Genomic DNA, 27,427 nt, shown 5'->3' with positions numbered 1-27,427 from the left:
ATAGGATCTACTCTATCTGGTTGGATATAGATAGGCAATTTTCTACTTCTAATCTTTTTTGACTTAATTCCTTTTAGTTGGATTTGTAGGACACCAAAAAATAAATTCTTCATTACAACTTTTGGCCTTCAGCTTTTTGTCTAAAACTTTGTAATCTTTGGTAATGTTTTCATGTTTTCTTCCCGCAGCACCATTTATAACTATGTGAAATATAAGTGGATAATTACAACTGGTTTCTTAAGTCTCGGAAGTTTCTCTTTTATGTCTTTGTAGTATTAGTACGGCAAGTTGGGGTGCCTAGAAGGATTGTTGTATTGTTCCATTGTTTTTCACTCATATCCAACTCTTTGTGATCTCATTTAGGGTTTTCTTGGCAAACATATTTGAGTACTTTGCCATTTTCTTTTCCAATACATTTTACAGATAAGGAAACTGAGGACTTGTCCAGAATTACAGTTAATTAAGTATCTGAGACCAGATTTGAACCCAGGAAGATAAGTCTTCTTGACTTGCTACTGGTGCACTCTAGTTGCCTCAGAATGCTAGTTGCTATTATTCTGTGGGCTCTTGGGTTAATTCTGTGTCTCCTAACCGTGTAGCTCACTGGTATACTTTCTCTCTCTTTTTTTTTTTTAAGGTTTTTTGCCAGGCAAATGGGGTTAAGTGGCTTGCCCAAGACCACACAGCTAGGCAATTATTAAGTGTCTGAGGCCAGATTTGAACTCAGGTACTCCTGACTCCAGGGCCGGTGCTCTATCCACTGCACCACCTAGCCGCTCCCTTTTTTTTAAAGAAAGATTTTTTTAAAATTTATTTAGAATTTTACAATTTTCCCCTACCCCCAAAGAAGGTAATGTTGGTCTTCACATTGCTTCCATGCTAACATTGATTGAAGTTGAATGTGATGAGAGAGAAATCATATCCTTAAGGAAGAAACATAAAGTATGAGATAGCAAGGTCAGATAATAAGATATCAGGTTTTTTTTTTTTTTTTGGATACAGATGGTATTCTCTATTACAGACAGCCCCAAATTGTTCCTGATTGTTACACTGATGGAATGAGCAAGTCCATCAAGGTTGATGATCGCCCCCATGTTGCTGTTAGGGTGTATAATGTTGTTCTGGTTCTGCTCTTCTGGCTCAGCATCAGTCCATGCAAATCCCTCCAGGCTTCCCTGAATTCCCATCCCTCCTGGTTTCTAATGAACAATAGTGTTCCATGACATACATATACCACTGTTTGCTAAACCATTCCCCAATTGAAGGACATTCACTTAATTTCCAATTCTTTGCCACCACAAACAGGGCTGCTATGAATATTTTTGTACAAGTGATGTTTTTACCCTTTTTCTTAATCTCTTCAGAGTATAGACCTAGTAGTGGCATTGCTGGATCAAAAAGTATGCACATTTTTGTTGCCCTTTGGGCATAATTCCAAATTGCTCTCCAGAAAGGTTGGATGAGTTCACAGCTCTACCAACAATGAATCAGTATTTCAGATTTCCCATATCCCTTCCAACATTGATCACTGTCTTTTCTGGTCATTCTGGTCAGTCTGAGAGGTGTGAGGTGGCACTCAGAGATGCTTTAATTTGCATTTCTCTAATAATTAGTGATTTAGAGCAATCTTTCATATATAGATCATTTTGACTTCCTCATTTGTAAATTGCCTTTGCATATTCTTTGACCATTTGTCAATTGGGCATACTTTCTCTTAACAATTAACCTAGCAAGGTATTTACTCAAATGGCAAAAAAGTCAACCTCAACCCCTGGAGTGCATTCTCTCACAAACATATACAAATTTGTTGAGATGGTGGTAGAGAAGGGTGAGCATAAACTTATAGAACACATAAGACCAAAGTAATTCACAGCCTTGGAACTGCAGAGCCAGTGTCCTTTTTCCAGAGAGTCTTCCAGAAGTTCATCGTGGGGTATATCATCAGTGACAGGTGAGTCTTTCCAGATTCAATAATATATTTTTTTGTTGTGTTTTTTTTAAACTCCAGGGGGAATTCCCAAGTTTCTTCCTTACTTTCACTCTCTTCTTCCTGTCTTATGACTTTGACTTCAGTAGTAAACAGAGTTTTTGAAAGTTGAACCTCTAGATTGGGAATCAATAGAGGTGAGTTTCTGTCTGTAGTCTATCAGACCCTACACCACATAAGGAGAAATCCCTTCTTTTGTTCAATTACCATTTGAATTAGTGGGCTCTCAGTTTTCATTGCCTGATCTCTAAAAGCCAGAATCTCACTGAACCAATTCATTTTTAGATTTATGCTAGCAGTCCTGGAATTTCTAAAGGATGTTCCAATACAACCAGGGAATTCTGGACTTGGTGCTTTCTTTACCTTTCTAAGCAGTCTCTTCCAGCTCCCACTGAGCTAATCATTCCATGTTAGTGTGAGCCATTTCTATATTTCATTTAGAGAACACTCCCTACTCAAGGGACACCAGATGATATCCTACTGTATCTGGCCATCCAGTCATGCCATCTTCCTATTTCCAGTGACCTTTCCCCAACTCAACCATATGAGTCAGAGCATCTCATCCCAAAGACTGATTATATCAACTGTTAGGAGCACCCCTAATGCTGGTATTCTATTAGTTCAGGTTAGATTTTGTGATGAAATGAGGCACAGGTAAGAAGGTAAGAAACTGAGCCCTCAACAGAAGAAAGTTTATTTAGGTCTAACAGCAAGGATATATAAGTATGTGGTCTCACTTAGCTTATTTAGACACACCAACCTCTCTCTGTACTCCCCTTTCCTACATCTCCCTCTCCCCTACCCCACTCCACTCCATATTAAAAAGCAACAGGTTAGTAAGGCAACGAGTTGTGACTTGTGTGGGCTTCAAGCACTCCCCAAATCAGATCTCCATGAGCAGGACTTTTTATGCCTCTATGTGATCAGGAAGTTGCCAAGAGAGGCAGAGGAAGTTCAGGTGACAGCTTTGTCAGCTTTTCTGGAAATCTAATCTCTGTTGTGGGAGAAGAAGAAATCTTGATAGAATTTGATTCTGTTCATAAAATATAAAAAGGTGATTGTATAGGAACTTATATAAAGCGACAGTTTGTTTTAAAAGAGAAGGTAAAAAATTAATCTGTTTCAACATTGTCATGCTTATTATTAATACTTCCTTCTAAACTATCTTCTTTATCTTTATGCTTTTAAACAATGTTTCAATGTAAGTTTTTTAAATCTTTGCAACCATTTACTTTGTTCTAGTTGAGCAGGAAGAGAAAGGAAAAAGTAGGGAGTGCAGAACCTATGCAGAGCTGCTAAAATCTCCTTTAACAAAAACAAGCCCCATTAAATTTAGTGAAAATAAGTTAAAAAATATAAAGTAATTGACTGATAGTTTAGTGTTACTGATTACAGAGTCAAAACTGTGTGAATCAGACACTGATGTTTAAGGAAAGGGCCGAGGATGCTGACACAAGTTACTCTCCTCAACTGAAACTGAATCTGTTTATAGAACTCCTGGGTTTGTCCTGAGCTCCAAATGGAGAATGCCTTCTAGATCCTGATTAGTTCAACTTCATAGAGACACAAAAGGAGGAAAGGTCTCAGAAAAGGAGCTGAAATACCAGAATGTGCCAAAGGACTTGCTGTTCAATTCCCCTCCATGGGAGGTGACACCACTTTCTCTATAAGAGAACAAAGAGAAAGGGACAAGGTGTAAATGCAGTCTGAAGTCCCTATGCATGTAGCAGGCTCAGAAGTTCCATAGCAGCCAGGAGCTTAAGCCTTCCTTGGGAATCCAGAAATGTCACCCGTCTGAGGAGTAAATGCATTTTTAACGCATTTTTGGTTTCTTTTGTCTAACCTCAGTGGCTAGAGGGTAGAGTCATGGAGAGTCACCTTGCTCAAGTTTGACTTCAAGGGACTGTGAAGTGCACTCCCGTGAATCCTGTTGATATCCTGCTTTTTCCTTCAGGAGTTGGACAGGCCTCTGTCAAATTCCCTTCCAACTATCCAACAGCCTGGATGACAGTATCAAGTCTTTATAGCTTCAGGCAGGCAGATAGATGCCATACAATTCTTCAATTTTAAATTTAAAAATAACTATAAAAACCACAATCCATGCCCTTTTCCTAAATAAACCGAACAGCTAATACATATTCTCCTCTGCACACCCAACTTCTCCTTCCTTTGTTCTTGTTGTTGTTCAGTAGTTTTAGTCATGTCTTCATGACCCTAATTGGGGTTTTCTTGGAAAAAATACTGGAGTGATTTGACATTTCTTTCTTCAATTCATTTTACATATGAGAAAACTGAAGCAAACAGGGTTAAGTGACTTGCCCAGGGTCACACAGCTAGTAAATGTCTGAGGTCAGATTTGAGTTTAGGAAGCTGAGTCTTCCTAACCTCAGGGCCTGTACTCTATGCCCATCAAGCTCCTTTAAACATCATGTTAAAAAAAAACACAGTACTTTGCAGATATGACCGAAATGCCTCTGGGGCAGAGATTTGGGACCTAGTTCTGTGTGTGCAACTCAACATAATCTTGTGGGACTGGAAAGGCAGGAATCAGAAACTCTCATCTGATGAAAAGGAACAGGAACTAGGGAACCCAGCCCCTCCTGTTATGCTGGCACAATTCTCTGAATTCGACAGGCACCTCAAAATACATAGACAAGTCAGGATAAAATATGGTGCTGGGTTGGGGCAAAGTAGGAAAAAAAAATAGGAAGGGAGGGAGAGGCTCTGATAGAGGGTAGGCAGGAGATGATCTTGCTTGTATTGTGAATGATGTTAACTCTGAAGATTTTTTGGCACTACTTTAGAGGAAGTGAGGATGTGATGGTGATAATGAAGATGGCCAAGTCAGAGAGAGATAAGGTGGAGGGGAAAAGAAGCAGAGGAGAAAGGAATCATAGTTTAACTTCTGAGTCTTTGATTTTTCCAAGTAACCAGTTCTATGCAAGAGCTAGCATTTTTTTTTTTGTTTTTGCAAGGCAATGGGGTTAAGTGGCTTGCCCAAGGCCACAGGGCTAGGTAAGTATTAAGTGTCCAAGGCTGGATTTGAACTCAGGTTCTCCTGACGCCAAAGCCGGTGCTCTATCCACTGCACCACCTAGCTGCCCCTAAGAGCTAGCATTTTCACTTGATTCACAGCCTTCCAGCTCCTTCCAGGAGCTCTCTTTCACTAAACTCATTGCCTCCAAAGTTATAAGTATCTGTTTCTGGATTACTGTTTGGTCAATTATACTCAGGATTGTTGCTATTTGTATTTCATTCATGAAGAAGACAATGGCATCAGGAAAGTGATGACCTGACTTGCAAGTGAACTAGATTGAAATGAGGGAGGGCTGTGCAAAATCACCATTCTCACTCTCCTCTGGAGTCATCTGAATCTAGTAGCAAGATACGGATCAGGATGATTGGAAATGGCCCCTTTAGGGAAAGAGGCAGAGTACTTAGGCTTTCCTAGAGAAGTATATGTGCCTATTGTCCTACTCACTACTGATGCCAGAGGTGGAAAAAGCATGGGCTCATGCCCTTCCCATCCCCAACAATGTCACCTTCCTGCCCCTGTCCACTAAAAGCCTGAGGAAGAGGTTAGAGGGTTGATAAGCTTGATAAATGAGAAGAGAGAAAGAATAATAGTTTTTAAATCTACTGAGTGGGCAGCTTTTCCTGTTCAATGCACAGATATCTTCAATACAGTCTATCCTAATTCTGTTATGAAATTGTATGGGAAGAGAAGACACAGAGGAAGTAACGAGAAGTCTCAGGTTTGATGTGTCTTATATTGAGGAGGTTCTCTAAAAAGGACAAAGGCATACATTTCATTGGAATGACACTGGTTCTAGTCATACTCTCCAGAAAGGTTGACCATGATTATATTTTCACTAACTATCTAACAGGGTCATTTTGAAGAAAGCATTTTGTAAGTCTTAAAGCATTATATAAAAGAGCTCTTATGAACGTCAATGATTTTTTTTCATTTTAATAAAAAGCAATTATGATAGAGGCTATAGTCACCTTCTAAATCCTTTCAAGTCACATACTAGTTATTCCAGAGTTTGGGATATCCAATAGGAACTTTACTCCCTCCAAATATCTTCTCTTTTGATCTCCAGTGAGAATAAAAAGATCATATAAATAGTTCATTTAGCACATAAAAAGAGAGGAGGAATGAAAAAGATACTCTTTTTTATATAAAAAAAGGCTATTATGAAGATAGATCTTTCCATATAAGGTCTAGATTCTGATTCCCAGAAGCATCATATTGATTAATGTTGAACTTCCTATAGAATAAGAAAGGGAGGAAGAATCCTTGTGGGTGTGGTGATGGAGGTGGTATACATTGTTGAAGCATAATATCCTACTGAAAATAAGGAAATCATCCCTTTCTGGTCATTGCACATTCTCTTCCTCCTCTATTCATGGTTCTCTCAGTTGCAGACGTTGCCTCATATTTTACTTATGTAATGGAGTAAACTGGAGAGTCACTCTGAACTTCAAAGGCCACTTATGGTGGGCCATGTGTGTTGGTTCAATGCTGAAGGACTTAGTGCTTTGAGATGTTAAAATTCTTCTGTGCCCATGATGATAGCAGGGGAAGGAGACTGCTGAAAAGAGATTTAGATATTCCAGGAAGAGCTTCACATTTAGTAAGCTTTAAAAGGAGTGTCTCTTTTAGAGTTCTCTTTATTTCTTCCACTGAGCATATGAGCCTTTTATATGTCCTTTTCAAGGTGATGAGATTTCTACTTCCCTTCCATCTTGGTTGCTATTGTGGCTACTCATAAGTGACAGCTGGCATACATGCAGCCTAGAAGGCCCTGAAACTGGTCTCTGGTCCTTGGTTATTTTTTCTGTTTTGTGTTTAGCCTTGGGCACAAGTTACTGAACAGCAAGTCAGATATGGTTATTTTTAGTCTAGAAAGCAACTTCATGAGTTCAAGTAATCGTTCTATATTTCTTCTTCCTTTTTTTAGGCAAAATCTTAGGGGAAAAATTATCCATGCTTGTTGCTTCTTTTTCACTTTTATTTCCTAACCCTTTGCAAGCTGGTTTCTGACCTCATCCCTTAGATGAAAATGCACTCTCCAAAATTCCATTGATCTTTTAATTACCAATTTTGATGACTCTTCCCCCCTAACGTCATTCCTCTACATTTCTCTCTAGCGCTTGACATTATTGACTACTCTTACCACCCAGATACTATCTATTTTCTGAATTTTCATAACACTGATCCTTGGTTCCTTTTCTGTTTGTCTAATTCCTTTGATGCATCATCATTCATTATCATACCCACTAATTGTTGGTATACTCCAAATGATTCTGTACTGGATCCTCTTCTCTCTGCACTCTTTCACTTACCACATCAGTTTGTTTTGGTCTAATTATCATCTCTTAGCAGATGACTCTTAGATGTAGATTGGTTGGTTTCTGTCCTTTATATAGAAGTCCTTGAACTCTTGGGAGATACCTTCCTCATACCAAAAAATCCAGAAAATTTCTGTCACCTTTTGTCTGAATAATGGACTCCCCACCTTGTAAATCTCAGATGGAATAGAATTAGAATCAGGTGTTTTTTCCACATGAAAGCATCCTAATGGCATTCAAAACTTCTTTAATTGGAGCATCAACTTGGGAGGGATTGACTTCAATGAAATAAACAGTCAATGCCTTTAACATTGATTGATAATGATCTGTTAAGGACACAATGAAAGTGTTACCAGTTCTCAGGGATCACTAATTATTGTGGCTTCATCAGTTGAGATGCACCATATATATTTAGTCCATAAATAGCCTTCAGGGTATCATAAAAGCACTTTAGATTTACATGATCAGCACAAAACTGAATTTCATCTGTCTTCTTACTGAGTCAAGAATTCTACATTTCTCTGAAGCTTTGCTTGTGCTTTACTTTTGATAGAATTAAATGCTGTCTTCTTGGATGGATGAGATATCTTGCTGGTGAACCATGTAAAGTTTTCATTTTTCATTTAGTAGTTTCTATATTTTCTCATCATTTTCATCAAACCAGTCTTGATGTTTGATAATGTTCTAACCCAGATGAACAAATGCAGTGTTGCATACCAAATTTCTGAAAACTGCCCATTCTTTTCTGCTCCACTGTTGTCAACTATGTGATGGTTCAAGTTTCCCAGAAAATCTCTTGACATTAATTCTTCTGGTAGTCTTTTTGCTTGGGGTTGCTACTTTTGTTGAATGTTTATTCAACAATGTTGAAGAATTCTGAAGAATATTTAGCTTGGAGAGGATAAGTCCATGATCAGTCCAGTACTCTGTACCATACACTGCCTTTGTCACTTTTATATCCAGTTTGTTTCTTTTTCTTACAATCACAGTTCTAGATACTCAGTTCCTAGACTCTCTTTTAAGTTCCAGATATTTCTGAGTGTCTTATATAGACATCATAAAATCAACACATCCAAAATAGAATTGAATTTCTTTTCCTCTTAAATCCAACTTTCTAATTTCCTTAAAAGGTAAAGCTATCCCTAACCCATGTTTGTAGCTTTGGGAGGCAGTGAGTATTGATGACACAGTGGATGGACAGTGTTGGGTCTAGAATCAAGAAGACATGAGTTCAAATTTACTCTCAGATACTACTAGTTATGTAGTCACTTAACCTGATTACTTCAGTTTCTTTAACTATAGAGATAATTGTAGTATTTATCTTTAATGGCTGTTGTGATAATCAAATGAGATATTTGTAAAAAAAAAACATGCTTAAAACAGTGCCTGGTATATTTGCTGTTAACATTCAGTTGTTTTTTAGTCATGTCTATTCTTCATGACATCATTTGGAGTTTTCTTGGCAAGGAACTAGTGTGGATTAAGGCAAACAGAGGCAAACAAATCACACATCTATTTTGCAAATATGTGTGGGTAACATATTGGCACATGATGTCTTTCTGGTAGAAAATTAGCTCCTACTGTGGAATATATATTCAACATGATTATTCATGTATGATCTATATCATGACAGATCACTGTCATGAGGAGGGGAGAGAGAATGGAGGAAGGAAAAATGCAGAAATCAAAAATAAAATAAAAAAGGGAAATAATATTTTAAAAAAGAAAATATGCTCCTTGTAGACAAGAACTACTTCATTTTTGTCTTTGCATCTCTAGCACAAACCGTGGTGGCCAGTAGTGCTTAATGCAAACTTTTTGATTGTGAAATCATTTTCAAATGGTAGCTTGATAAAATGGAAAGAAAAATGGATTTGATTTGGAATTTGAAGAGCTGAATCCAGTCCCAGATTTTCCATTTTTTTGGATCTGGCTTGGCCCAGTTAGGTCACTTAACTTTTTGGATCTTCAGTTCCCTTAGTTTTAAAATGAAACAAATGGGGTGAAGTGAGCAGAAGCAGGGGAATATTGTACACATTAACAGCAACATTATATGATGATCAACTATGATAGACTCAGCTCCTCTCAGCAGTTCAATGAGGGAAAATAATTCTAAGAGACTTGTGATGGAAAATGCCATCCAGATCCAAAGAAGTAGGGAGTCACTTTTGAATTTTTTTTCCCCCTTCTGTTCTGATTCTTCTTTCACAACATGACTAATGCGCAAATGTTAAACATGATCGTTGATGATGATGATGATGATGAACACGTATAACCTATATCAGATTACTCACTGTCAGGGGGTATGGGGAAGGAAAGGATGTAGCTAGAAAAATGTATAACCCAATATATATATTTTTTAAGTTTTTTGCAAGGCAAATGGGGTCAAGTGGCTTGCCCAAGGCCACACAGCTAGGTAATCATTAAGTGTCTGAGGTCACATTTGAACTCAGGTCCTCCTGACGCCAGGGCCAGTGCTCTATCCACCGCACTACCTAGCCTCCCCAGAACCCGATGTCTTACACAAAATGAATGCTGCAAACCAGCTTTATATGTAATAGAAAAAAAATAAAAATAAAGTGAACCAATTGAATTATGTGGTTCCAAACCCTTCCCTTCCTGGCACAAACTTCCATACTTTTGAATGTCTATTCTTTAAATTGAATTCACTTGGAACCGAGAGCCTTATGTCCAGGTTTGAAACTAAAAATCACCAAGAGCAATGGTAAGAATGAAAAAGTCGGCCTTGGGAGGGCCGGCCCGGAGCCCCACTCCACTCTCAGGCCGCACCAGCTGTCCAAGTGCTTTGTGCTTCACGGATGCTAAAATCATGGGTCGTTCACGTGCGAGGCCTGGCATGGGCGCCGAGGAGGACCTACCTGCAGGACTCCAAGGGGCGGCCCGGGCTCCGCTTCGGCCCTGCCCCCGCCGCCTCCCGCGGGCTGCGCAGGAGCACTGGGCGCTTCCGCTTCTGCGGCTTGCCTCGCGGGGGCCCCGCCCACCACGCCCCGGGGCGCTCCCTTCGCCTCCCTCGGGCCGCTTGCGGCTGGCGCATGCGCGCCCCTCGGGGGCGGGGCCCTGCTTGTCCCCGCCCCCGCGGCGCAGCGTGGCTCCGCCCCCGCGGCGCTCCGCTCCTCGCCGGGGGAAGCGGGCGGGCGCTCGGCGCACGTCGGAGGGCCGACGCTGATGACGTAGCCGCCTTGTCCCCGCCCCCAGGCAGCCCTCTCCCCCTCCCTCCCCTGTCAGTGAGTGTGGGCCCGGCTCGCGGACCGCGGCCCCTTCCTCCCCTTCCTGCCCCTGCGTCGGGCGGCTCGCACGCCCCTCCGGCGCCCGGGCTCCGTGCCCTCCGCTGCAGCCTCCGGAGCCATGGCACAGCAGCCGGGCCGCCGCGCCAGCTCCCGGGGCGCCGGGGACGGCGAGATGGACAGGTCCAGGAAGGTGGCTCTCATCACCGGCATCACGGGCCAGGTGAGAGCGCCGGCGGGGGGCGGCTGCGGGCGGCACGTGCGCGGGGCCCGGGCCGCGGCCCCCGGGGGTCCCGGAAAGCCGCCCGTGGGGGCGCGGCGGGGCCACCTGCGCCGGGGAGCCGCTCCGGGGGCGGGGCCGCGCGGGGCGGGGCCGGCAGGCGCCCCGCCCACATCCTGGTGCCCGCCACCTGCCTGGCGGACCTGAGCAGGGGTGCCAGGGAGCTCATGCCCGGCCTGCGAAGAGGGCGGCCATGTGCCCACAGCGGCCCCCTCCCATTTCCCAGACCGCCGCAAGGTCCTGCAGAAGCGGGCCAGGTTTTCAGAACCAATTTTGAAATGAATTAACCAGACCACGCTTTTTTTAAAAAAGATTTTATTTGAGTTTTACAATTTTCCCCCATTCTTGCACCCCACAGAGGGCATTCTGTTAGTGTTTACGTTGGTTCCATGTTACACGTCGATCTCAGTTGAATGTGATGACAGAGAAATCATAACCTTAAGGAAGAAGAATAAAGTATGAGATAGTAAAATTACTTAATAATGTAACTTTTTTTTCCTAATTGGACAGTAATAGTCTTTGTTCAAAGGCCATATTTCTTTCTTCGGACACAGACCGCTCTTAAAGGGAGGAGAATCTTATCTCAGGAAGACTTGAAGTCACTTAATGAACAGTTATTCATTCACATGCACGATTCTGAAGGTTGGAAACTCATGCTTGAGACCAATGTCTTGTGGGTTCCTGAGGAGAGGCAGTAATAGGATTCCTTCTTTGCAGTGTGGCATGAGTGTGTTGCTTTTTCCTGAACCTGGTTGATGTCACATAAGTCATTTAGCATCCTTTCAGGTGCTAATGGAGATAATATTGCCAGTATTGTAGAAGATCTTGTTTGTTTTTTCTACTATAAAAACTTAACAGGTTTCTTGTTTTTTTTTTTGCCCAGAGAGTTGCATTATACTCAACAAAAGAAGTCCATTCTCCAAAGAAAAATAGATACATCTGGATAATTATATTGGTGCAGGCATGGAGTAAGGAAGACTTGAGTTGAATTGAGGCCCAAACCACTTACTAGTTGTGTGATTTTAGGCAAGCCACTTAACTTCTGTTTGCCTCAGTTTCTTCTTTGTAAAATGGGAATGATAACTTCCCTAGGGTTGTGAGAATCAACTGACATAATAATTGTCATTGGCAAACACTACATAAATGTTTATTCTTGTTCTTGTTCTTGTTCTTCTTCTTATTCATTGTATGGAGATTGAAGACTAACTCATGGAAAGCAGTGTAGTATAGTGCAAAGACCACTAAATTGAGAATCAGAAGACTCAAGGTTTTCATTCATTTAACTAGCTGTATTAGCCTACTATAGGCAAGACACTTCAAGTTCATGGGTCCCATTTTCCTTGTCTATAAAATGAAGGAACTGGACTAGATGAACTCAAATAAAGTTTTGGCTATATAATTCTTTTGATTCTATTCTCACACTTTCAATACCCAAGTTTGCCTTGGATTTTAGAAATTTATATGCTTGATTTTATTGAAGGCATGTAATTAAACTTAACTGATTAGAAAGGCACATAGTAATAAGAATCTAAAACTGGGAATCAGAAAATTGAAATAGGAATGAAGGAAATAAAGTGAACAGTTAAAGGCCTAGTACGCATTCTTTTATTTCTGTCTTTTTTCTTTTGAATCACCTACAGAAATTGTGTTCTTTTTCATCATTTGTCGATTGTAGATCTAAAACTCAAATGATGTCCTTTAGGAAATTATGTAAATTTTGTAAGGTTACTAGAGTTGGGGAATTAACTGAGATGCTCAAATTTAAAAATAAGGCATTATTAAGCTGGTCAGTGTAGGGTTAGACATAGAACCCTATTACAACTATGAAAATAATCATTTGCCAACTTCTGTGTGATAGGAGAATGCTTTCTCTCTTTCAATTCATCATACCTACTCCTTCTAGACTTAGTAATAGAATTATAGGTCTCTAAAGACCTTAAAGGACATCTAACCCAGCATCCTCATTTACTGACGATGAAACTGAGTCCCAGAAAGTGACTTGTCTACAGGACAAATTACTAGGATCATATTTGAGTATAGGTTCTTAGACTTAAAGTTGGAAGCAATTTTAGAGATCTTTATTCCTTTGCCTCATTAACTAGACAAAGAAACTAGGAATAAGGGAAATAAAGATTTACTTTGGCTAGATATTGTGCTAATATTGGCAATTCAAGTAAAAATAAAAACATATACAATTCCTGCCCTCAAGAAGCTTACTTTCTAATAAGATAATTCCAGAATGCATCTATAGAAACATGACTTTGAAGTCTGGAAGTCAGAAACCAAAACCAAAGGGTTTAATTCACTAGTCTAAAGGTCATACATGTAGTAAATAGTAAACTGGGATTTGAACCCACATTCTTTGACTGCAAAGTCAGTGTTCTTGCCACTATAACAGACTTCCTTTCATCTTGTGATTGGACAGCTCTGTGGTGCAGTTGATAGAGCACCAGCCCTGGAGTCAGGACTGATTTCAAATGTGACTTCAGACATTTGATACTTAATAACCCAGTGATTTTGGGCAAGTTACTTAATCCTGATTTCTTCTAATCCAGGACCATCTCCAGTCTTATTCATATCTGATCACTGAACCCAGAGGTGACTTAGCACAGTCCCACCTCACCTCACTCAACTCCAATTCACATGCTTGTAATAGCTTTGCCTTCCTGATATCATGGTCATCTTTGAGAATGAAGGACAAACATCACCTGTGTTAAAAAATATTGTGGCCTCGTTTCCTTTTGTATCAAGGTCTAAACTCCTTTGCTTGATTTCTAAGGTCTTCCATATCCTGTGTCCATCTCATTTCCAATTTTCCATAAACATATGTTTTGTCTCTTACTTTTCCAGCATGCATTTTTTTACTGTAGCCAGGAGGATCTTCTCAATGATTTCTCAAAACTCCTGCTTCTCTGCCATTGATCATGTGGCAATGTCCTTTCCTTTCTTCTAAGACAAAGCCTATCTCCATGAAATTTTTAGGAGAACTTTCTCCTCTTTTTACTGCTAACTTCAGATCTTAGTTTGTGTCATGGAATTTAACATTTCATTATATACTTATTATCTTTATGAAGTTATTTTTTTTTTTGGTAATGCAGTGGGGTTAAGTGACTTGCTCAAGTAATTATTAAGTGTCTGGGGGGGGGGGTCAAATTTGAACTTGAGTCCTCCTGACTCCAGAGCCAGTGCTCTACCCACTGGCACTACCTAGCTGCCCTATGAAGTTTTTTTTTAAATCTCTGGTTGTAAGGGTAAGGAAAAAACATTTAAGTGCTTAATAAGTATTTCTTGATTGCTTTTCTTGGTTCCAAATATCCTTTATTTTGGTAGTTCCCAACTCAAGGACAAAGTACCCCTGGGGACTGAAACCATTTTAAAGCATCTCAGATTGTATAAATAAGCACACGTTTTTCCCATGGAGAGGCAATTTTTTTAGTGATAAAAGCTGAGAACTTGAAGTCACCAGAGACTTGGGTTCACTGAGGTATAAAAGTAGTATGCTCAAGCACAAGCTTCAGTTTCCTTATCTGTAAAATGGGAATAATAATACCTAGAGTACTTCATGGAATCAGTGAGGTAATTTCATCAAGTGAAAGTATATATTTTGTTAATCTTAAAGCAGATAAAACTCACATTCATTATCAGACTAAACTAAAGATATATAACTACTTTCTAAATGTAAGTAGATGTTAGTATAATGAATAAAATGGAAATTAATTTTAAAGTGTTGATATATTCATAGGAACTTTTTCTTATCATTGAGGGCAGCTAGGTGGTATAGTAAATAGAGTACTGGCCTTGGAGTTAGGAGATCAGGAGTTTGAATCTGGCCTCAGACACTCTAACTAGCTGTGTGACCCTGGGCAAGACACTTAATTTTGATTGCCTCACACCCAGGGCCATCTCCAGTTGTCCTGTTTCATATCTGGCCACTGGATCCTGATGACTAGAGGCTGGTGACTTAGCACAGCACCCCCCTCACTCAAATCCATTTCATGTGTTTATCAAAGTGTCACCTTCCTGGTCTTCTTCAAGAATGAAGTGCAAACATCATCTTCATCATTCTTATTGTCTTATTCTGTGGGTATTAATCTATGACTATCATAATTTTTGCTTTTTAAAAAGGGTCTCATTTACTAGAAAAGGTTGGGAACTCCTGTTGTAAGTAGCTATGCCAAGATAGTACCCTGTTCCAGGAGGAGATCAGCCACTTATCCTGCCTAATTTGATAAATTCTTAACCAAGGGTTGCTTGGTTGCTTGGTAGATTGCTACTTATAGTTTCCCTCTAATATTTTACCTCAAATCTCTTGTAATCACTTGAGCCCTTTATCTTCTCCCTTTTATTATTACCTGATCTGTTCCCCTTTCATGAGTAAATCTGAAAAGATCTGTTCCCCTTTCATGAGTAAATCTGAAAAGATTCTTAGAGAGCCTCTAGTCTATATCCTCACTTTATAGATGAGGCATGATATGAACTAAGGACTTTAATTCAACTCCTCCCACAATGTGTATGATTTCAGGTAAATCATTTAATCTTTTCTTTGAACTTCAACTGTTACATCTAAGTCATCATCATCATCATCATCATCATCATCTAGCATCTACACAGTATCTTAATCTTTGCAAAGTACTTTATAAATATCTCATTTGATCTTCATAACTCTAGGAAGTAGGTGTTAATATTCTCTTTTTACAGATGAGGAAACTGAGGTAGATAGGTTAAGTTATTTGTCTAGGGTCTTACAGTTAGTAAGTCTGAGACTAGATTTTGAACTCAGGTCTTCCTGATTCTCAGCCCAACTACTTTATTCACTGTACAAGGATCTAAATGATCCCAAGATTCTTTCCTGCCCTAAATGATTCCCAAGGTTCTTTCCAGATCTAAGTCTAGGATTTGATAAGACTAAAGCTTAGAAAGATGACCTGCTTAAGGTCATGTAACTACTACTTGCTGGCCAAAAGGAGACTAGAATATAGATTTTTCTGATTTGCAGTTAATTGTACTTTCCACTTTCCAATGTTAATTCTATATGAAATGATGCTTTATTTCTTTTGCATTTTGTATAGCAAGAGCATTAGTCCATGCCAACTTGCCTGCTTTTACATAATACAATTGAGAACAGTATGCTATAGAAAGATCTGGGGGTCAAGTCCTTTGTCATCAATTGATTGTAACTCTGAACTTCCCAACAGCTAGACAGTACTCTAAGACTATGTTGCTGATCATAGGATCATAGATTTAGAGTTTGAAGAGCCTTTGATGATCATTGAGTACAGTCCCCTCATTTTTAAGACAGGAAGGTGAGGCACAGAGAGCTTTTGACTTGCTCAAAGCCCCAAACCAGTTCTTTTCAGAGGAGGGAAATGGGCTCAAGTCTTCCCAACTCTTAAGTTCAGGGCCTGGTCTGTTACATGATCTTCATTGATAGAACAAATTTCTTCATTTGATTGTGATTGAAGAAATCACAAATCTGAGCTCAGCTTCCTTACAGAAAGAAAGCATATATTATTTTCTTATTATTTTATTATTGTCCTTCTGATTTTAAACTTATCCTTTAATCTGCCCTCTCCAACAGTCAGAACTAGATTTTTGACTTCAGACCCTGGACCTGATTACTTGTTTGTTTTTTTATGTTTTCCCATTTTTCTCTAATTTACCTCTTTTGTTTTTCCCTGAGCATCCCTCCCCCATTCTCCTTGTTATCCTTTGAATTCCTTTTTGACAGTCTTTTTTTTAGTACTTAAGATGTTTTCTTTTTCTCTTTAATTTCTCCTTTAAACTTTGCTTCTGATTACCTCTTCAATGAAATATGCCTAGACTAGTAACACCAGGCTATAATTTACCTGCCAACAATCACTCTGAAAGTCCCCTTAGCATTTGTATATGCTCAGTTGCTGGCAATGTTGTTTATGTTTATCAATTCTGTCTTTGGAGATAGTCCACTGAATTAAATTATGAGCTACTCTTGGAGACCCCATCTTCTTGTCATGGACTCTGAAGTACTATGCAAATAATAGGCTTAGCAACTATTGATTTATATTGGGGCTGATCAGAATCACCTTTTAATAATTTATTACTTATCATCTGTAATGTCTTTCCTGTGGTCCAGTCCCATATCACCTATACCTATTCAACATTTGGGGATGTCCCTAAAGTGTCTGAAACTAAACATGATTGAAATAGAACTCATCATTTCCCTGCTAAGACCCATACCTTCTACAAACTTTCCTGTTTCTGTTGAGGGTATCAGACATTATCTCTGTTCTGGAATCTCCCTCTATTCTTCTTTCTCACCCACTCCCAATATCTGGTCCATTGCTAAACCTTGTCAGTTTGATGTCCAAAATGTCCCTTGAATCGCTCTCTCCTTTCCATTTCAGATTCAGTCCCTGATCATCTTTTGCCTAGTTCATTGTAATAATTCCATTAGTCTCACTGTCTCCCATTTCTTCATTTTCAAATTCAATTGTCATATAAACTGTCAAAATAATCTTCCCAAAACATGTTTGACCATGTTACTTCCTTCCTCAAGAAGTTTTAGTGACTTTTCTTTGTTGGCTTTAGGATAAAATATACTCTCCTCAGCCTGACATTTCAAGTCTTTCAGTTTAGTGCCTTTCTAGATTCATTTTATGTTAATCTCCTTTTTCAGTCTTCCTTTATTCTAAACTGATCTCTTAGCTCTTCCTAAATTTGATATATCATCTTCAGTATCTAAGCATTTGTATTGGCTGTCCCAGTGCTCTCTCCTTATCTCTACAACTTGGAGTCTGTACCTTCTCTCTAGGCTCAGCTCTACTGCCCTTTCTTATCCAAGGTATTTCCTCATCTCCCTGGTTATTAGTTCTCTATCCTTCAGATTATATTGTATCTTACTTCAATAGAACAGAAGCCCTGGCTTCTTTAAAAACCGAGGTAAAATCCTACTTTCTGAAGAAAGGCTTTCTTAGCCCCTCTTAATTCTATCTACCTTCTATTGATAATCTATTTTTCCTACATTTAACTTGTTTTACTTATTAATTTTGCTTGTCTTCTATCCCATGAGCTTTCTTCATATTGCCATTGCTTAGTACAATAGTAGAATCATAAAAATGTTTATAGACTTGACTGAGAGTAGAACTTATTTCATTTTTGTCTTTGTATCACCAAGATCTAACGTTGGGCCATATACTTTGTTGATGCTTTTTTAAAAAAAAATATTTTTTATTTAAGGCAATGGGGATTAAATGACTTGCCCAAGGTCACACAGCTAGGCAGTTATTAAGTGTCTGAGGCTGGATTTGAACTCAGGTCCTCCAGACTCCAGGGCTGGTACTCCATCCACTGTGCCGCCTAGCTACCCCTACATTGCTGATACTTTAAATAAAGTCTTCTTGAATGAATGAACAAGCTTGCCATTTATGTGTTAGATATTGTAGGGAATATAAAGAAATCCAAGGTTATATGGTGCTCCTTCTATCTGTGAACTTATAAGATAGTTGGGGATATGATGTGTATGAATGTAAAAAAAATACTATCTTATAAAGCATTTTTTTTTTAGGTTTTTGCAAGGCAAATGGGGTTAAGTAGCTTGCCCAAGGCCACATGGCTAGGTAATTATTAAGTGTCTGAGGCAGGATTTGAACTCAGGTTCTCTTGACTCCAAGGCCAGTGTTCTATCCACCATGCCACCTAGCTGCCTCTTATAAAGTATCTTAAGTCCTCCAAAGAGCAGTATAAATAAGAGTTCAGAGGAGGTGATGATATTTGAGTGAGACCTTAAAGGATAGATAAAATTTTGACAGGTAGAAATGGAAAGGACAAATGTGGCCTGCCCAAGGCCACATAGCTAGGTAATTATTAAGTGTCTGAGGCCAGATTTAAACTCAGGTACTGTTGACTCCACTGCTCCACCTAGCTGCCCCAGGACAAGACATTTTTGAGGGATAGTGAGTGAACCCAGTATTGATTGAATAAAGTGCTTGCCTGAATGAGAATTTTGGGACGTACTTAGGAAAGGTAGACAAATTAGGAAAGGGAACAGATTATAAAAGCTACTAAAAGCTTTTGTGCTTTATCATTATAGACAGTGGGCAACCATTAAAGATTTTTTGAGCTGGGAGTGACATCATGAATTGAAACACCTACTTTTTTCCAATAAAGTCCTTCACCTTGACGTTGAGGTGACCTTAGGTTCTTAAAGGTTATGCTAACTGGATTTGAGCTTTGGCATCCCTTACTAAGATGAAAAGACTGAGTATAGATCCCATGATGGGCTGTATATTTGCCATTTGACAACTAGCTTAATTAAGTTTGGAAAGGATCACTACTAGCAGATTGGCTACCAGGATTGTCTTATATGATCTCAACAAGTAAAGAATAAAACCACAAAATCCTGATTTCCAAGGTGTGGAGGAATTGCAGTCTAGATGGGTATTGTGAGGACCCATAGTGATTAAATCAGATCTTAAAATTTTTATTTATTTTATTCTGAACTTAGGAACTAAAACAAGTATTTACATAACAAAGTGGAATAGAAAAGCAGAGGGTTACACCTGAAATTGTAGCTCCATTATGTACAACTTGCTATGACTTCCAAAATATACAACAAAATTATCATATAACTTTCTTCCTTTTCTTCCTTCTCCACCCCCTCTCCCTTTTTCCCCATCTTTGATATGACTATCATTGGATATGAATATGTGGTGTGTGTGTGTGTGTGTGTGTGTGTGTTTGTGTTTGTGTGTGTGTGCGTGTGAGAGAGAGAGAGAGAGAGAGAGACAGACAGACAGACAGACAGACAGAGAGACAGACAGAGAGATGCTTTTCTGGATGCAAACAGCATCTTTCTTCATAGGATCTTTGTGGTTAATTTGGGTATTTATAATAGTTGGAATGCCTTGGTTGCTCAAAGTTGCTCTTAGAACAATACTGCTCTTATTATATGCAGTGTTCTGTTCATTTTGCTTTTCATTATTTTATAGAGGTCTTTTCATAGTTTCTAAAATCATTGTGCTCATAATTTCTTATAGCAGAATAATATTCCATCACAAACCATAATTTGTTGATGGGCATCCCTGCAATTTCCACTTCTCTGCCACCACAAAGAGAACTGCTATCATTATTTTAGAACATACAGGTTCTTTTCCTTTTTTCCTAATCATCTTTGGAAACAGACCTAATAGTGTACTAGGTCAAGTTTATACCCTTTTACTAACTCTCCAAATCTCTCTCTAAAATGGTTGGATCACCTCACAGATTTATTGACAATGAGTTAAGGTCCCGATTTTTCCACATCTCCATCCGACATTCATAACTTTATGCTTCCATCATTTTAACCAATCTGATAGGAGTAAAATGATATCTTGAGATTGTTTTAATTTTCATTTCTCTAATCAATAATGTTTAGGGTATTTAGGATATTTTTTCCTATGATTATAAATTTTTTTTATTGGAAAACTGCCTATTCATATCCTTTAAATATTTATCAATTGGGGATTTGATGGAAGTTGGGTATTTGAGATGTGAGACCTTTATCTGAGGGACTATCTAATTTTTCCTCAAAAGGGGAGCCCAAGATAATGTTCCTGAAAGAGATGACATTTGAACTGAGCTTTGGGGATTTTTTTTACCTCCCAAGAAATCAAATAGTTTCTCTGTATAGAGATCTTAATATTCATCCCTACTTTCACCCTTAAGCTCCAGTTCAGCATCATAGGATAATAGGATCATAGATATAAATCTGGAAGAAGTTTTGCAGACTACTTTAACTCATTAATTTTACAAATGAGGAAATTATGCCCTAAGAAGCTTAAGTGACTTAGTCACCCAGATTGCATCCAGTGTGATTTCTATCCTGTATTTCAATTCTATAGTCAGTTATTTTTTTCCCTATGTCATGCTGCACATATTCTTAAGGTTCTCTTAACTCTTGTATGTTCTGTTGGCTCTCTTAAGACAACTCCAAAGCAATACGTTTTCTTTCTTCTTGATCACCTCTATCTATAATTTCCTTATTTCTGCTAAGGATACTACTGTCCTTCCAGTTTGTATACCTGATCATTTTGAATTCTTCACTCTGTTTTATCCTTCATGTCTAATAATTTGCTAAACATTATTGATTCTACCTCTCCAGCACCTCCTGTAACTATCTAGGGGCAGAAAGTGGTGTAGTGGTTAGAATTCTAGCTCTGGAGTCAGGAGAACCTGAGTCCTAATGTGATCTCAGACACCTATTACTTAATTCATCAAAGGACCTTAGGTAAGTCATTTGATCCTGATTACCTGGCATTTAGAGCCATCTTCAATGGTTCTGATTCATATCTGGACTCAGATAGTTCTGGAGGAGTAAGTGAGGTTGGTGACTTAGCACAGTATCTTCCTCATTCAAATCCAATTCACATTCTTGTCCTGGCATCACTTCCCTGATGTCATGGTCTTTGAGAATCAAGGACCCCAAAAAAGCATCATCATATATCTTGCTTGGAGCATAACTTTCCAACTGATCTCCCTGCCTTGAATCTTAGGTCAACTTAGTCAGCCTCCTACCTCTACCTCTTCAAGAAGATCTAGTGGCTCCCTGTTATGTCCAGGATCGTTGGCATTGAAGGCCCTTCACAACAGACTCTAACTTATCTTCTCAGGCTTATTGTCCCTCACTCCCCTTTGCATACTATATAATTCAGCCAAATTGGCCTCCTTGGTCTCATTGTGGCCACCTGACAGCACATCCTGGTTCATGGTTCTTTTTCCTTCCTGATTTCTGCCTCATAGAATTTCTTAGTTCAGCTCAAGCGCCACCTCCACCTTTCTGGTCTGTCTCTGCTAAAAATTACCCAATATTTACTTTGTGTGAGTATGGATATATATGCACAAATATGTGGACATGTCTACAAATACACATTCACATTTGTGCACAGATATAAACACATTTCCCTCATGTTATTTCTAGCTAGCTCCATATCTGATACAATGGATCATAAAGCCTGAGGTTTAAGATATTTACTTTCTTTCCTAAAAGCATTCAGTAGCTTCCAGATAAATGCAGTAATAGCAATATATAAAACAGATCTCCAAAAGAAGATAAAAACAGTATGCTGGAAAGCTTCCTACAGTTTCTGGAAATCCATACTCCCTTAAGGGCAGGCATTTTTGATTTTACATCTAACTTCTCTCCTGAACACAAAATTTAGTGCATAGCTGGTGGTTAGTAGTAAATGCTTATGTTGATTGATTTTGATGAGTTGGTGAGGTGGAGGTTGCTGCCTGTACAAAGGCATGGAGATACAAGGTAGGATGTCACAAGTCAGGAACTTCTAGGCCAGTTTGGAGGGACATGTAGGTGAAGAACAGTAAAAGGTAATAAATCTGCAAAGTTAGACTGAAACCAGATTGCTTTAAGTGTTAGGCTAAGGGGGCAGTTAGGTGGCACAGTGAGTTCAAATCAGGCCTTAGATACTTACTAATTACCTGTGTGACCTTGGGCAAGACACTTAACCCCATTGTCTTGCCAAAAAAAAACAACCAAAAAAAAGTGTTAGGCTGAGAACAAAACCAGAAGTTAAACAATTTAGGAAGAAGTTTATTAAATCTTCCAGCAAAAGGGTTAGCTGAAAAAGGGGTTCTTTTTTCAGGAGTGTCTGGAAATTACATCTCATATAGGATTCAAACAGGAACATGGAAACAATAGCTGATTGGCCAGTATGAGGCAACAGATTAGGTACATGGCTACACATGTATGTATATATACATATATGTACATGTAGTATATATAAATATATAAATAAGGAAGAAATGGGAGAAAAGGTGCACTTTACTTGCATCAATCTTCAGATCTGAATTTTGGTCTCTAAACAACAGGTCTGGTTTCTCAGTCACACAGGGCAAAACAATGCCATGATTTCTTTTCCCCGAAAGACAAACTGATGAGCTTGGGATGCATTAGATTAGTGCCTCCTGAACTGGGAAGTGACATGAATAGATTTCTGCTTTTTAAGAGTCAATTTGGCAGCATTATGGAGGGTAGAGAAGACCAACTTGGAGTCTGCTGCAGTGACTCAGGAGAGGGTCTGAACTATAGTGGTGGTTGTGTGAATGGAGAGAAGGGGACTGAGGAGATATGTCTTGGAAGTAGAGTTGACAGAAACTATAAGACTTGAAAAGGCCATATTGCCCGAGGACTGGTGTTGCCATTTAAGACTGAGAGTTGGTGAAAGTGAATCAATTCACATTCTAGCCTTGGAGTTTTAAAACTGCTCAGGATTTATTATACTAGCTTGCTTAATTTACTTATTAGAATTTTTCTCCTAGTGAGTCTATAATCTGCTTGTAAACAGGTTGAATAACAAAGGGTTAGGTGAGGTGACTGAGGGAGAGAGAAAAAGGAAGCAGCCTGGAGACCTGGCTGAGCTGAGTGTGAGAGGGAAAGGAGAGAGAGCCAGAAAGACCTGGGGGGATGAGAGGGGATTTAGACTCAAGGGAGGCAGCCACTTGGGAAAGAGGCCCATGGTTCTCCAGGTCTAGGTTGGGAGCACGTGACACAAGTTTAGAAAGAGAAAGAGAGAAATGGCCATCCTTGCAGGGTGAAAGTAGGGAGAAAAAAGAGAGCTTCTTTTCCAGGTTCAGATTATAGAATAATGTCTATAATGCACTGGGTTGGATAAGGGTGGTGCTCCAGCACCTGGCTCTAGGTATTCTCCAATAGGCAAGTTATATACTGATCTTTTTTTTGTCCCAAAGTGCATTACCTTTAAGTCCAACAAGTCATTTTCTATGGAAGATAATTGTCTTGCCTGCATAAACTTGACCCATCAATGACAGCATGGCCATGGTCAGGTAAAGCTTGGAAGCCAGGAACTGGAGGAGGGGTAATGAATTGAGGCCACTTCCATCTTGGCAAATCTACATCTAACGATGGAGCCACTTTGAACAACTAGATTCAATTCCCATCCGGCCAGGGTCTGGGCTGTCAAAGAAGCCCTCAGAGAGGCACAGACAACATTTTCAATTAAACAGCTATTTCTCCTTCATAAATTTTTTCCTTCTACATATTCCCTACCCAGACAGAATTTAGCAATGTAAAAGATTACAAGATTTATTTCCAGTCACAATATCTCCTATGTCCATAACTCCCTGATCAGCAGGATTGAGAGTTAGGTAAAAGTTGAATGATGTTAGTGAAATCAAGGACCCGAGAGCCTAGAAAAAATGGTGGTGCATGAGAGAATCTAAGGAATTAATGAGGGTGTGGGAGTTACTTGATCATGCTGTTTAAACTTGGATGGGAATTATGATAGGAAAAAAGGTTGATGAGAAAGAATTTGAGCCACATTCTGAAGTTAGGAAACTGCAAATGGGATCTGGAGCGAGTTTGCAGTCAGTTATTGTCCTTTGTTATCAAAAAGGACCAAAATGATATCACTATGACTCACTAATATGTCCTTCTATCTTAGAAGACTGATTTAAATTCAAAATGCTCCTCCACAAGTCAGGCATAGAGTCCACATGAACATTTGGGTTGGATTCTCTAAATTTGCATTTCTTTTGAGGTTCTTCATTTCTGTTTTGCTCAGCACCTTTTTTGAGGGCATACTATGATGGGGAGGTGCTGTGCCAGTGTCTCTTGGCTGTTGTTTGTCCTTTGTTTTGGAAGAGGACCTTGACTTCAGGAATGTGATGCCATGACTTGAAATGAATTGGATTTAAGTGAGGGAGGACTGTGCAAAGTCAGCAGTTTCATTTTCTCCTCCAGTGTCATCTGAGTCTTGTGGCAAGATATGCATCTGCATGACTAGAGATGGCCCTGGAATGCAATGGGAGACCTGGTCTTTTTAACCCAAGGGCTTTCTCAGGCTTCAGTTTGACTGAGGCAATGCCTATTTAATGATTAAGGCTCATGTAGAAATGGCCTCTTTTAACCTACTTAAAACCCTAAATATTCTGGGTGGGGGGAACCAAACAGTAACAATTATTATTTACATCAATTTTGTGAAACCCGGGTCCAAACAATCACTTGGGCTGGTAACTTTTTTTTAAACTAATAGATGAGAGCCAGAGTGATTTGTTTTTTTAAGGATGACAATGGTAAATATGCCTTTGAACTTCCATGAATAACATATAGATTTCAAGGTTAAGAGATACTTGTTGTTCTGTTAGTAGAAGGTAGATCTACTGGGGGGAGATAGCTATGGTGTATTGTTCATGGGTGTTACATTAGTTCTCTCTTCCCAAGAAGGTTGGAGCCTTCTTGAGAGCTTGTATCTCTAATTTACACAGGCATTGTTGGTATTAGTCTTTTTCCCATACCCTAGCAAGCACTCATTAAATCTCCATTGCTTGCCTGAGGACTCTTTAGTGATGTCTTTTGGCTTTATGGAAATTATTGGCTTTACACTAACTGTATTTGGAGAGTTTTCAAGGTTTATAAAGACTATCAAGAGGTGCTTAATAAGTGACTTCATGCTTCAAAAGTGAATTAATCAGAGGTATGGATTCATAGATTCAGAGTTGGAAACTGAGACCAGAGAGATTAAGGTCACATAGGCAATAAGTAAGAATTTTAAACCTGGTTGTTTAAACCCAATCTGTTGCTCTTTTCCATTGTGCCAGCATGCCTCTGAATTTAGGAGAGGCAACAAGTTTAGTAGCTAGAGAACAGGTCTAAGATGACCAGGGTCCCATTTGAGACCTATCATTTTTGTGATGCTTAAAATCACTTAATCTTTGAGTGCTTTTGGCAATTCTCTAAGATTGTCAATTGCTAAACAGGTTTTATCTTCCTTGATAGAGTTCCTGGAACCAATGAAATCCCAGATCTTGATTTAAAAAAATGGGAATTCATTGCCTGTAGAGGTGACTTCAGCTACTGCTGCTTCCAAAAGGAAATGCACAATATATTATTTTATTTTCAGCTTCTGTTTATTACAGTTATGTCCCATGTAAGGTATGAAACTGAAATGAAGTTTCATTGAGCTTCTATGTGCTTACAAATTGCTTGGTAGGAAGTTGGGAACCATTTTCTTTTTTCACTCCTCTCTATCCTGGTATGAAGTTGATTTTGTAGAACAGAACTTTGAGTGTAACAAAAGAAAAGAAAGGAAAACAACTTCCCAATTTTTAGGAGTGGAGGCCAGGAAAATTGCAGATGATAGTTTAAGGGAAGTGTGAGGTGATATAATTAATGAAGATTTTACAAAGAGAATTTAGCTTTCCAACCTTGATGAGAGCCCCTTGAAAAGAATCAGGTGTTAAATATAGGACTGAAACAGGTCTATTGTTTTTGACACATCATCAGTTTTTGTGGGTGTAGCTTTATTGAGTTTTGGTTTGTTTTTTAACCTCACCCTTTTTCTTTATGTACACCAGTGAGTAAGTGATATTTGGTCATTCTACCTTATACAGTATTTTCTTTTCATTAAATCATGTCTTTTAATCTTGATCAGTTTGGACATCTATGCTTGAGTCTACTTAAGCATGATCTGAGGTTTACATTGTGGATGGAGTTTCTCAAGGCTATCATAGAAATTTTAATTTCAATTGCTTGAAAGAAGAATGTTTCCTCACAAGTTCTTTTAACTTCAAGGTCATTTGCATGCTTGAGAATGCCAGTTAAGCTATAAAATTATATCCTATCTGGGCTCCTGTTGTTTAATGGAGGGCTTATGGTTATGAGCCAACAGAACAGGAATGAATTCTTGGTACTTCCATTTAGACATTTGAACTTAACCTTTAAGAACTTTAGTGTTTTTTTTAAAATGGATATTTCAGGAAGTATTGTGGAAAAATGTTTTAATTTTACAATGCCCAAGTGTCATTGAGTGGGGAGGGGCAAGGAAAGGAAAAAGTAACTAATGTTTAATGGGAGATAAATGCATCACTCACTGTTGGTAAGGTGACCAGGAAAGAGCACTAGTTTTGATAAAAATAGAAGAAAAATTATTTGAAAAGTAGGACTGTTCTCATTCAGAAATTAAATTGAGTAAAGGTAAGGTGAGATGTGGAAGGGACCTCAATTCAAACTTCTCATTTTACAGATGAGGAAATTGAGGCCCAGGGAAGATTTCCATTTGTTGAAGGCCACACAGTTCTTAAGTTTTTATAGAGGGGTTGGGAACCTAGGTCTTTTGATACCAGAGTGAGTATCCTTAATTTGAAAAGTAGAAATATTAGCTCTCATGGGTTTGGATTCATCAAGAATGTCTTCCTTTTTACTTAAACTTTGAATTGGTAACGACTTAATTTCTTTCTATTCATCACCAGGTGGGACAATATTAATATATTACTTTATCTCCATGGCTTGAAAGATTTTCTTTCCTAGGCCTTTGACATTTATTTCATTGTTCCAGGATGTGGTAAAACTTGAAAAATGGAAGAAATATAAAACAGATCATTTGCTACCTAGCTTTCTGCTGACAAAGATGCAGTGTGGGTATGAGTATAGCCCAAAGAAACTATTGAGGAAACTCCCTCAAAGTAAGATGACTTTGATCTTAAGGAAGAGTGAGATATGTCCCTTCCCCCTCCTTCTCCACTTAGGCTTTCCAGTAAAAGGCAAAAGTATATTTTGGGAGCCTATAGATG

At 39.0% G+C, this 27,427-nt stretch overlaps 1 protein-coding gene across 2 annotated transcripts in view; it reads left to right on the top strand.

Annotated features, from left to right (window-relative positions):
- Positions 1-10,595: 10,595 nt before the first annotated feature.
- Positions 10,596-27,427, top strand: part of GMDS (GDP-mannose 4,6-dehydratase) — a 741,723-nt gene continuing 724,891 nt past the window's right edge. Inside the window, exon 1 of one of the 2 annotated variants that reach the window (XM_074199506.1) lies at positions 10,596-10,810. In XM_074199506.1, coding sequence (XP_074055607.1) covers positions 10,709-10,810 — 102 coding nt within the window. In that variant the 5' untranslated portion in view covers positions 10,596-10,708. The remainder of the gene's footprint in view (positions 10,811-27,427) is intronic. The other variant, XM_074199507.1, reaches the window with a different exon arrangement.

Source organism: Macrotis lagotis, chromosome X (genome assembly GCF_037893015.1).
Source record: "Macrotis lagotis isolate mMagLag1 chromosome X, bilby.v1.9.chrom.fasta, whole genome shotgun sequence".
Classification (NCBI taxonomy): domain Eukaryota; kingdom Metazoa; phylum Chordata; class Mammalia; order Peramelemorphia; family Peramelidae; genus Macrotis; species Macrotis lagotis.
This window is presented reverse-complemented; position numbering and strand designations above follow the sequence as displayed.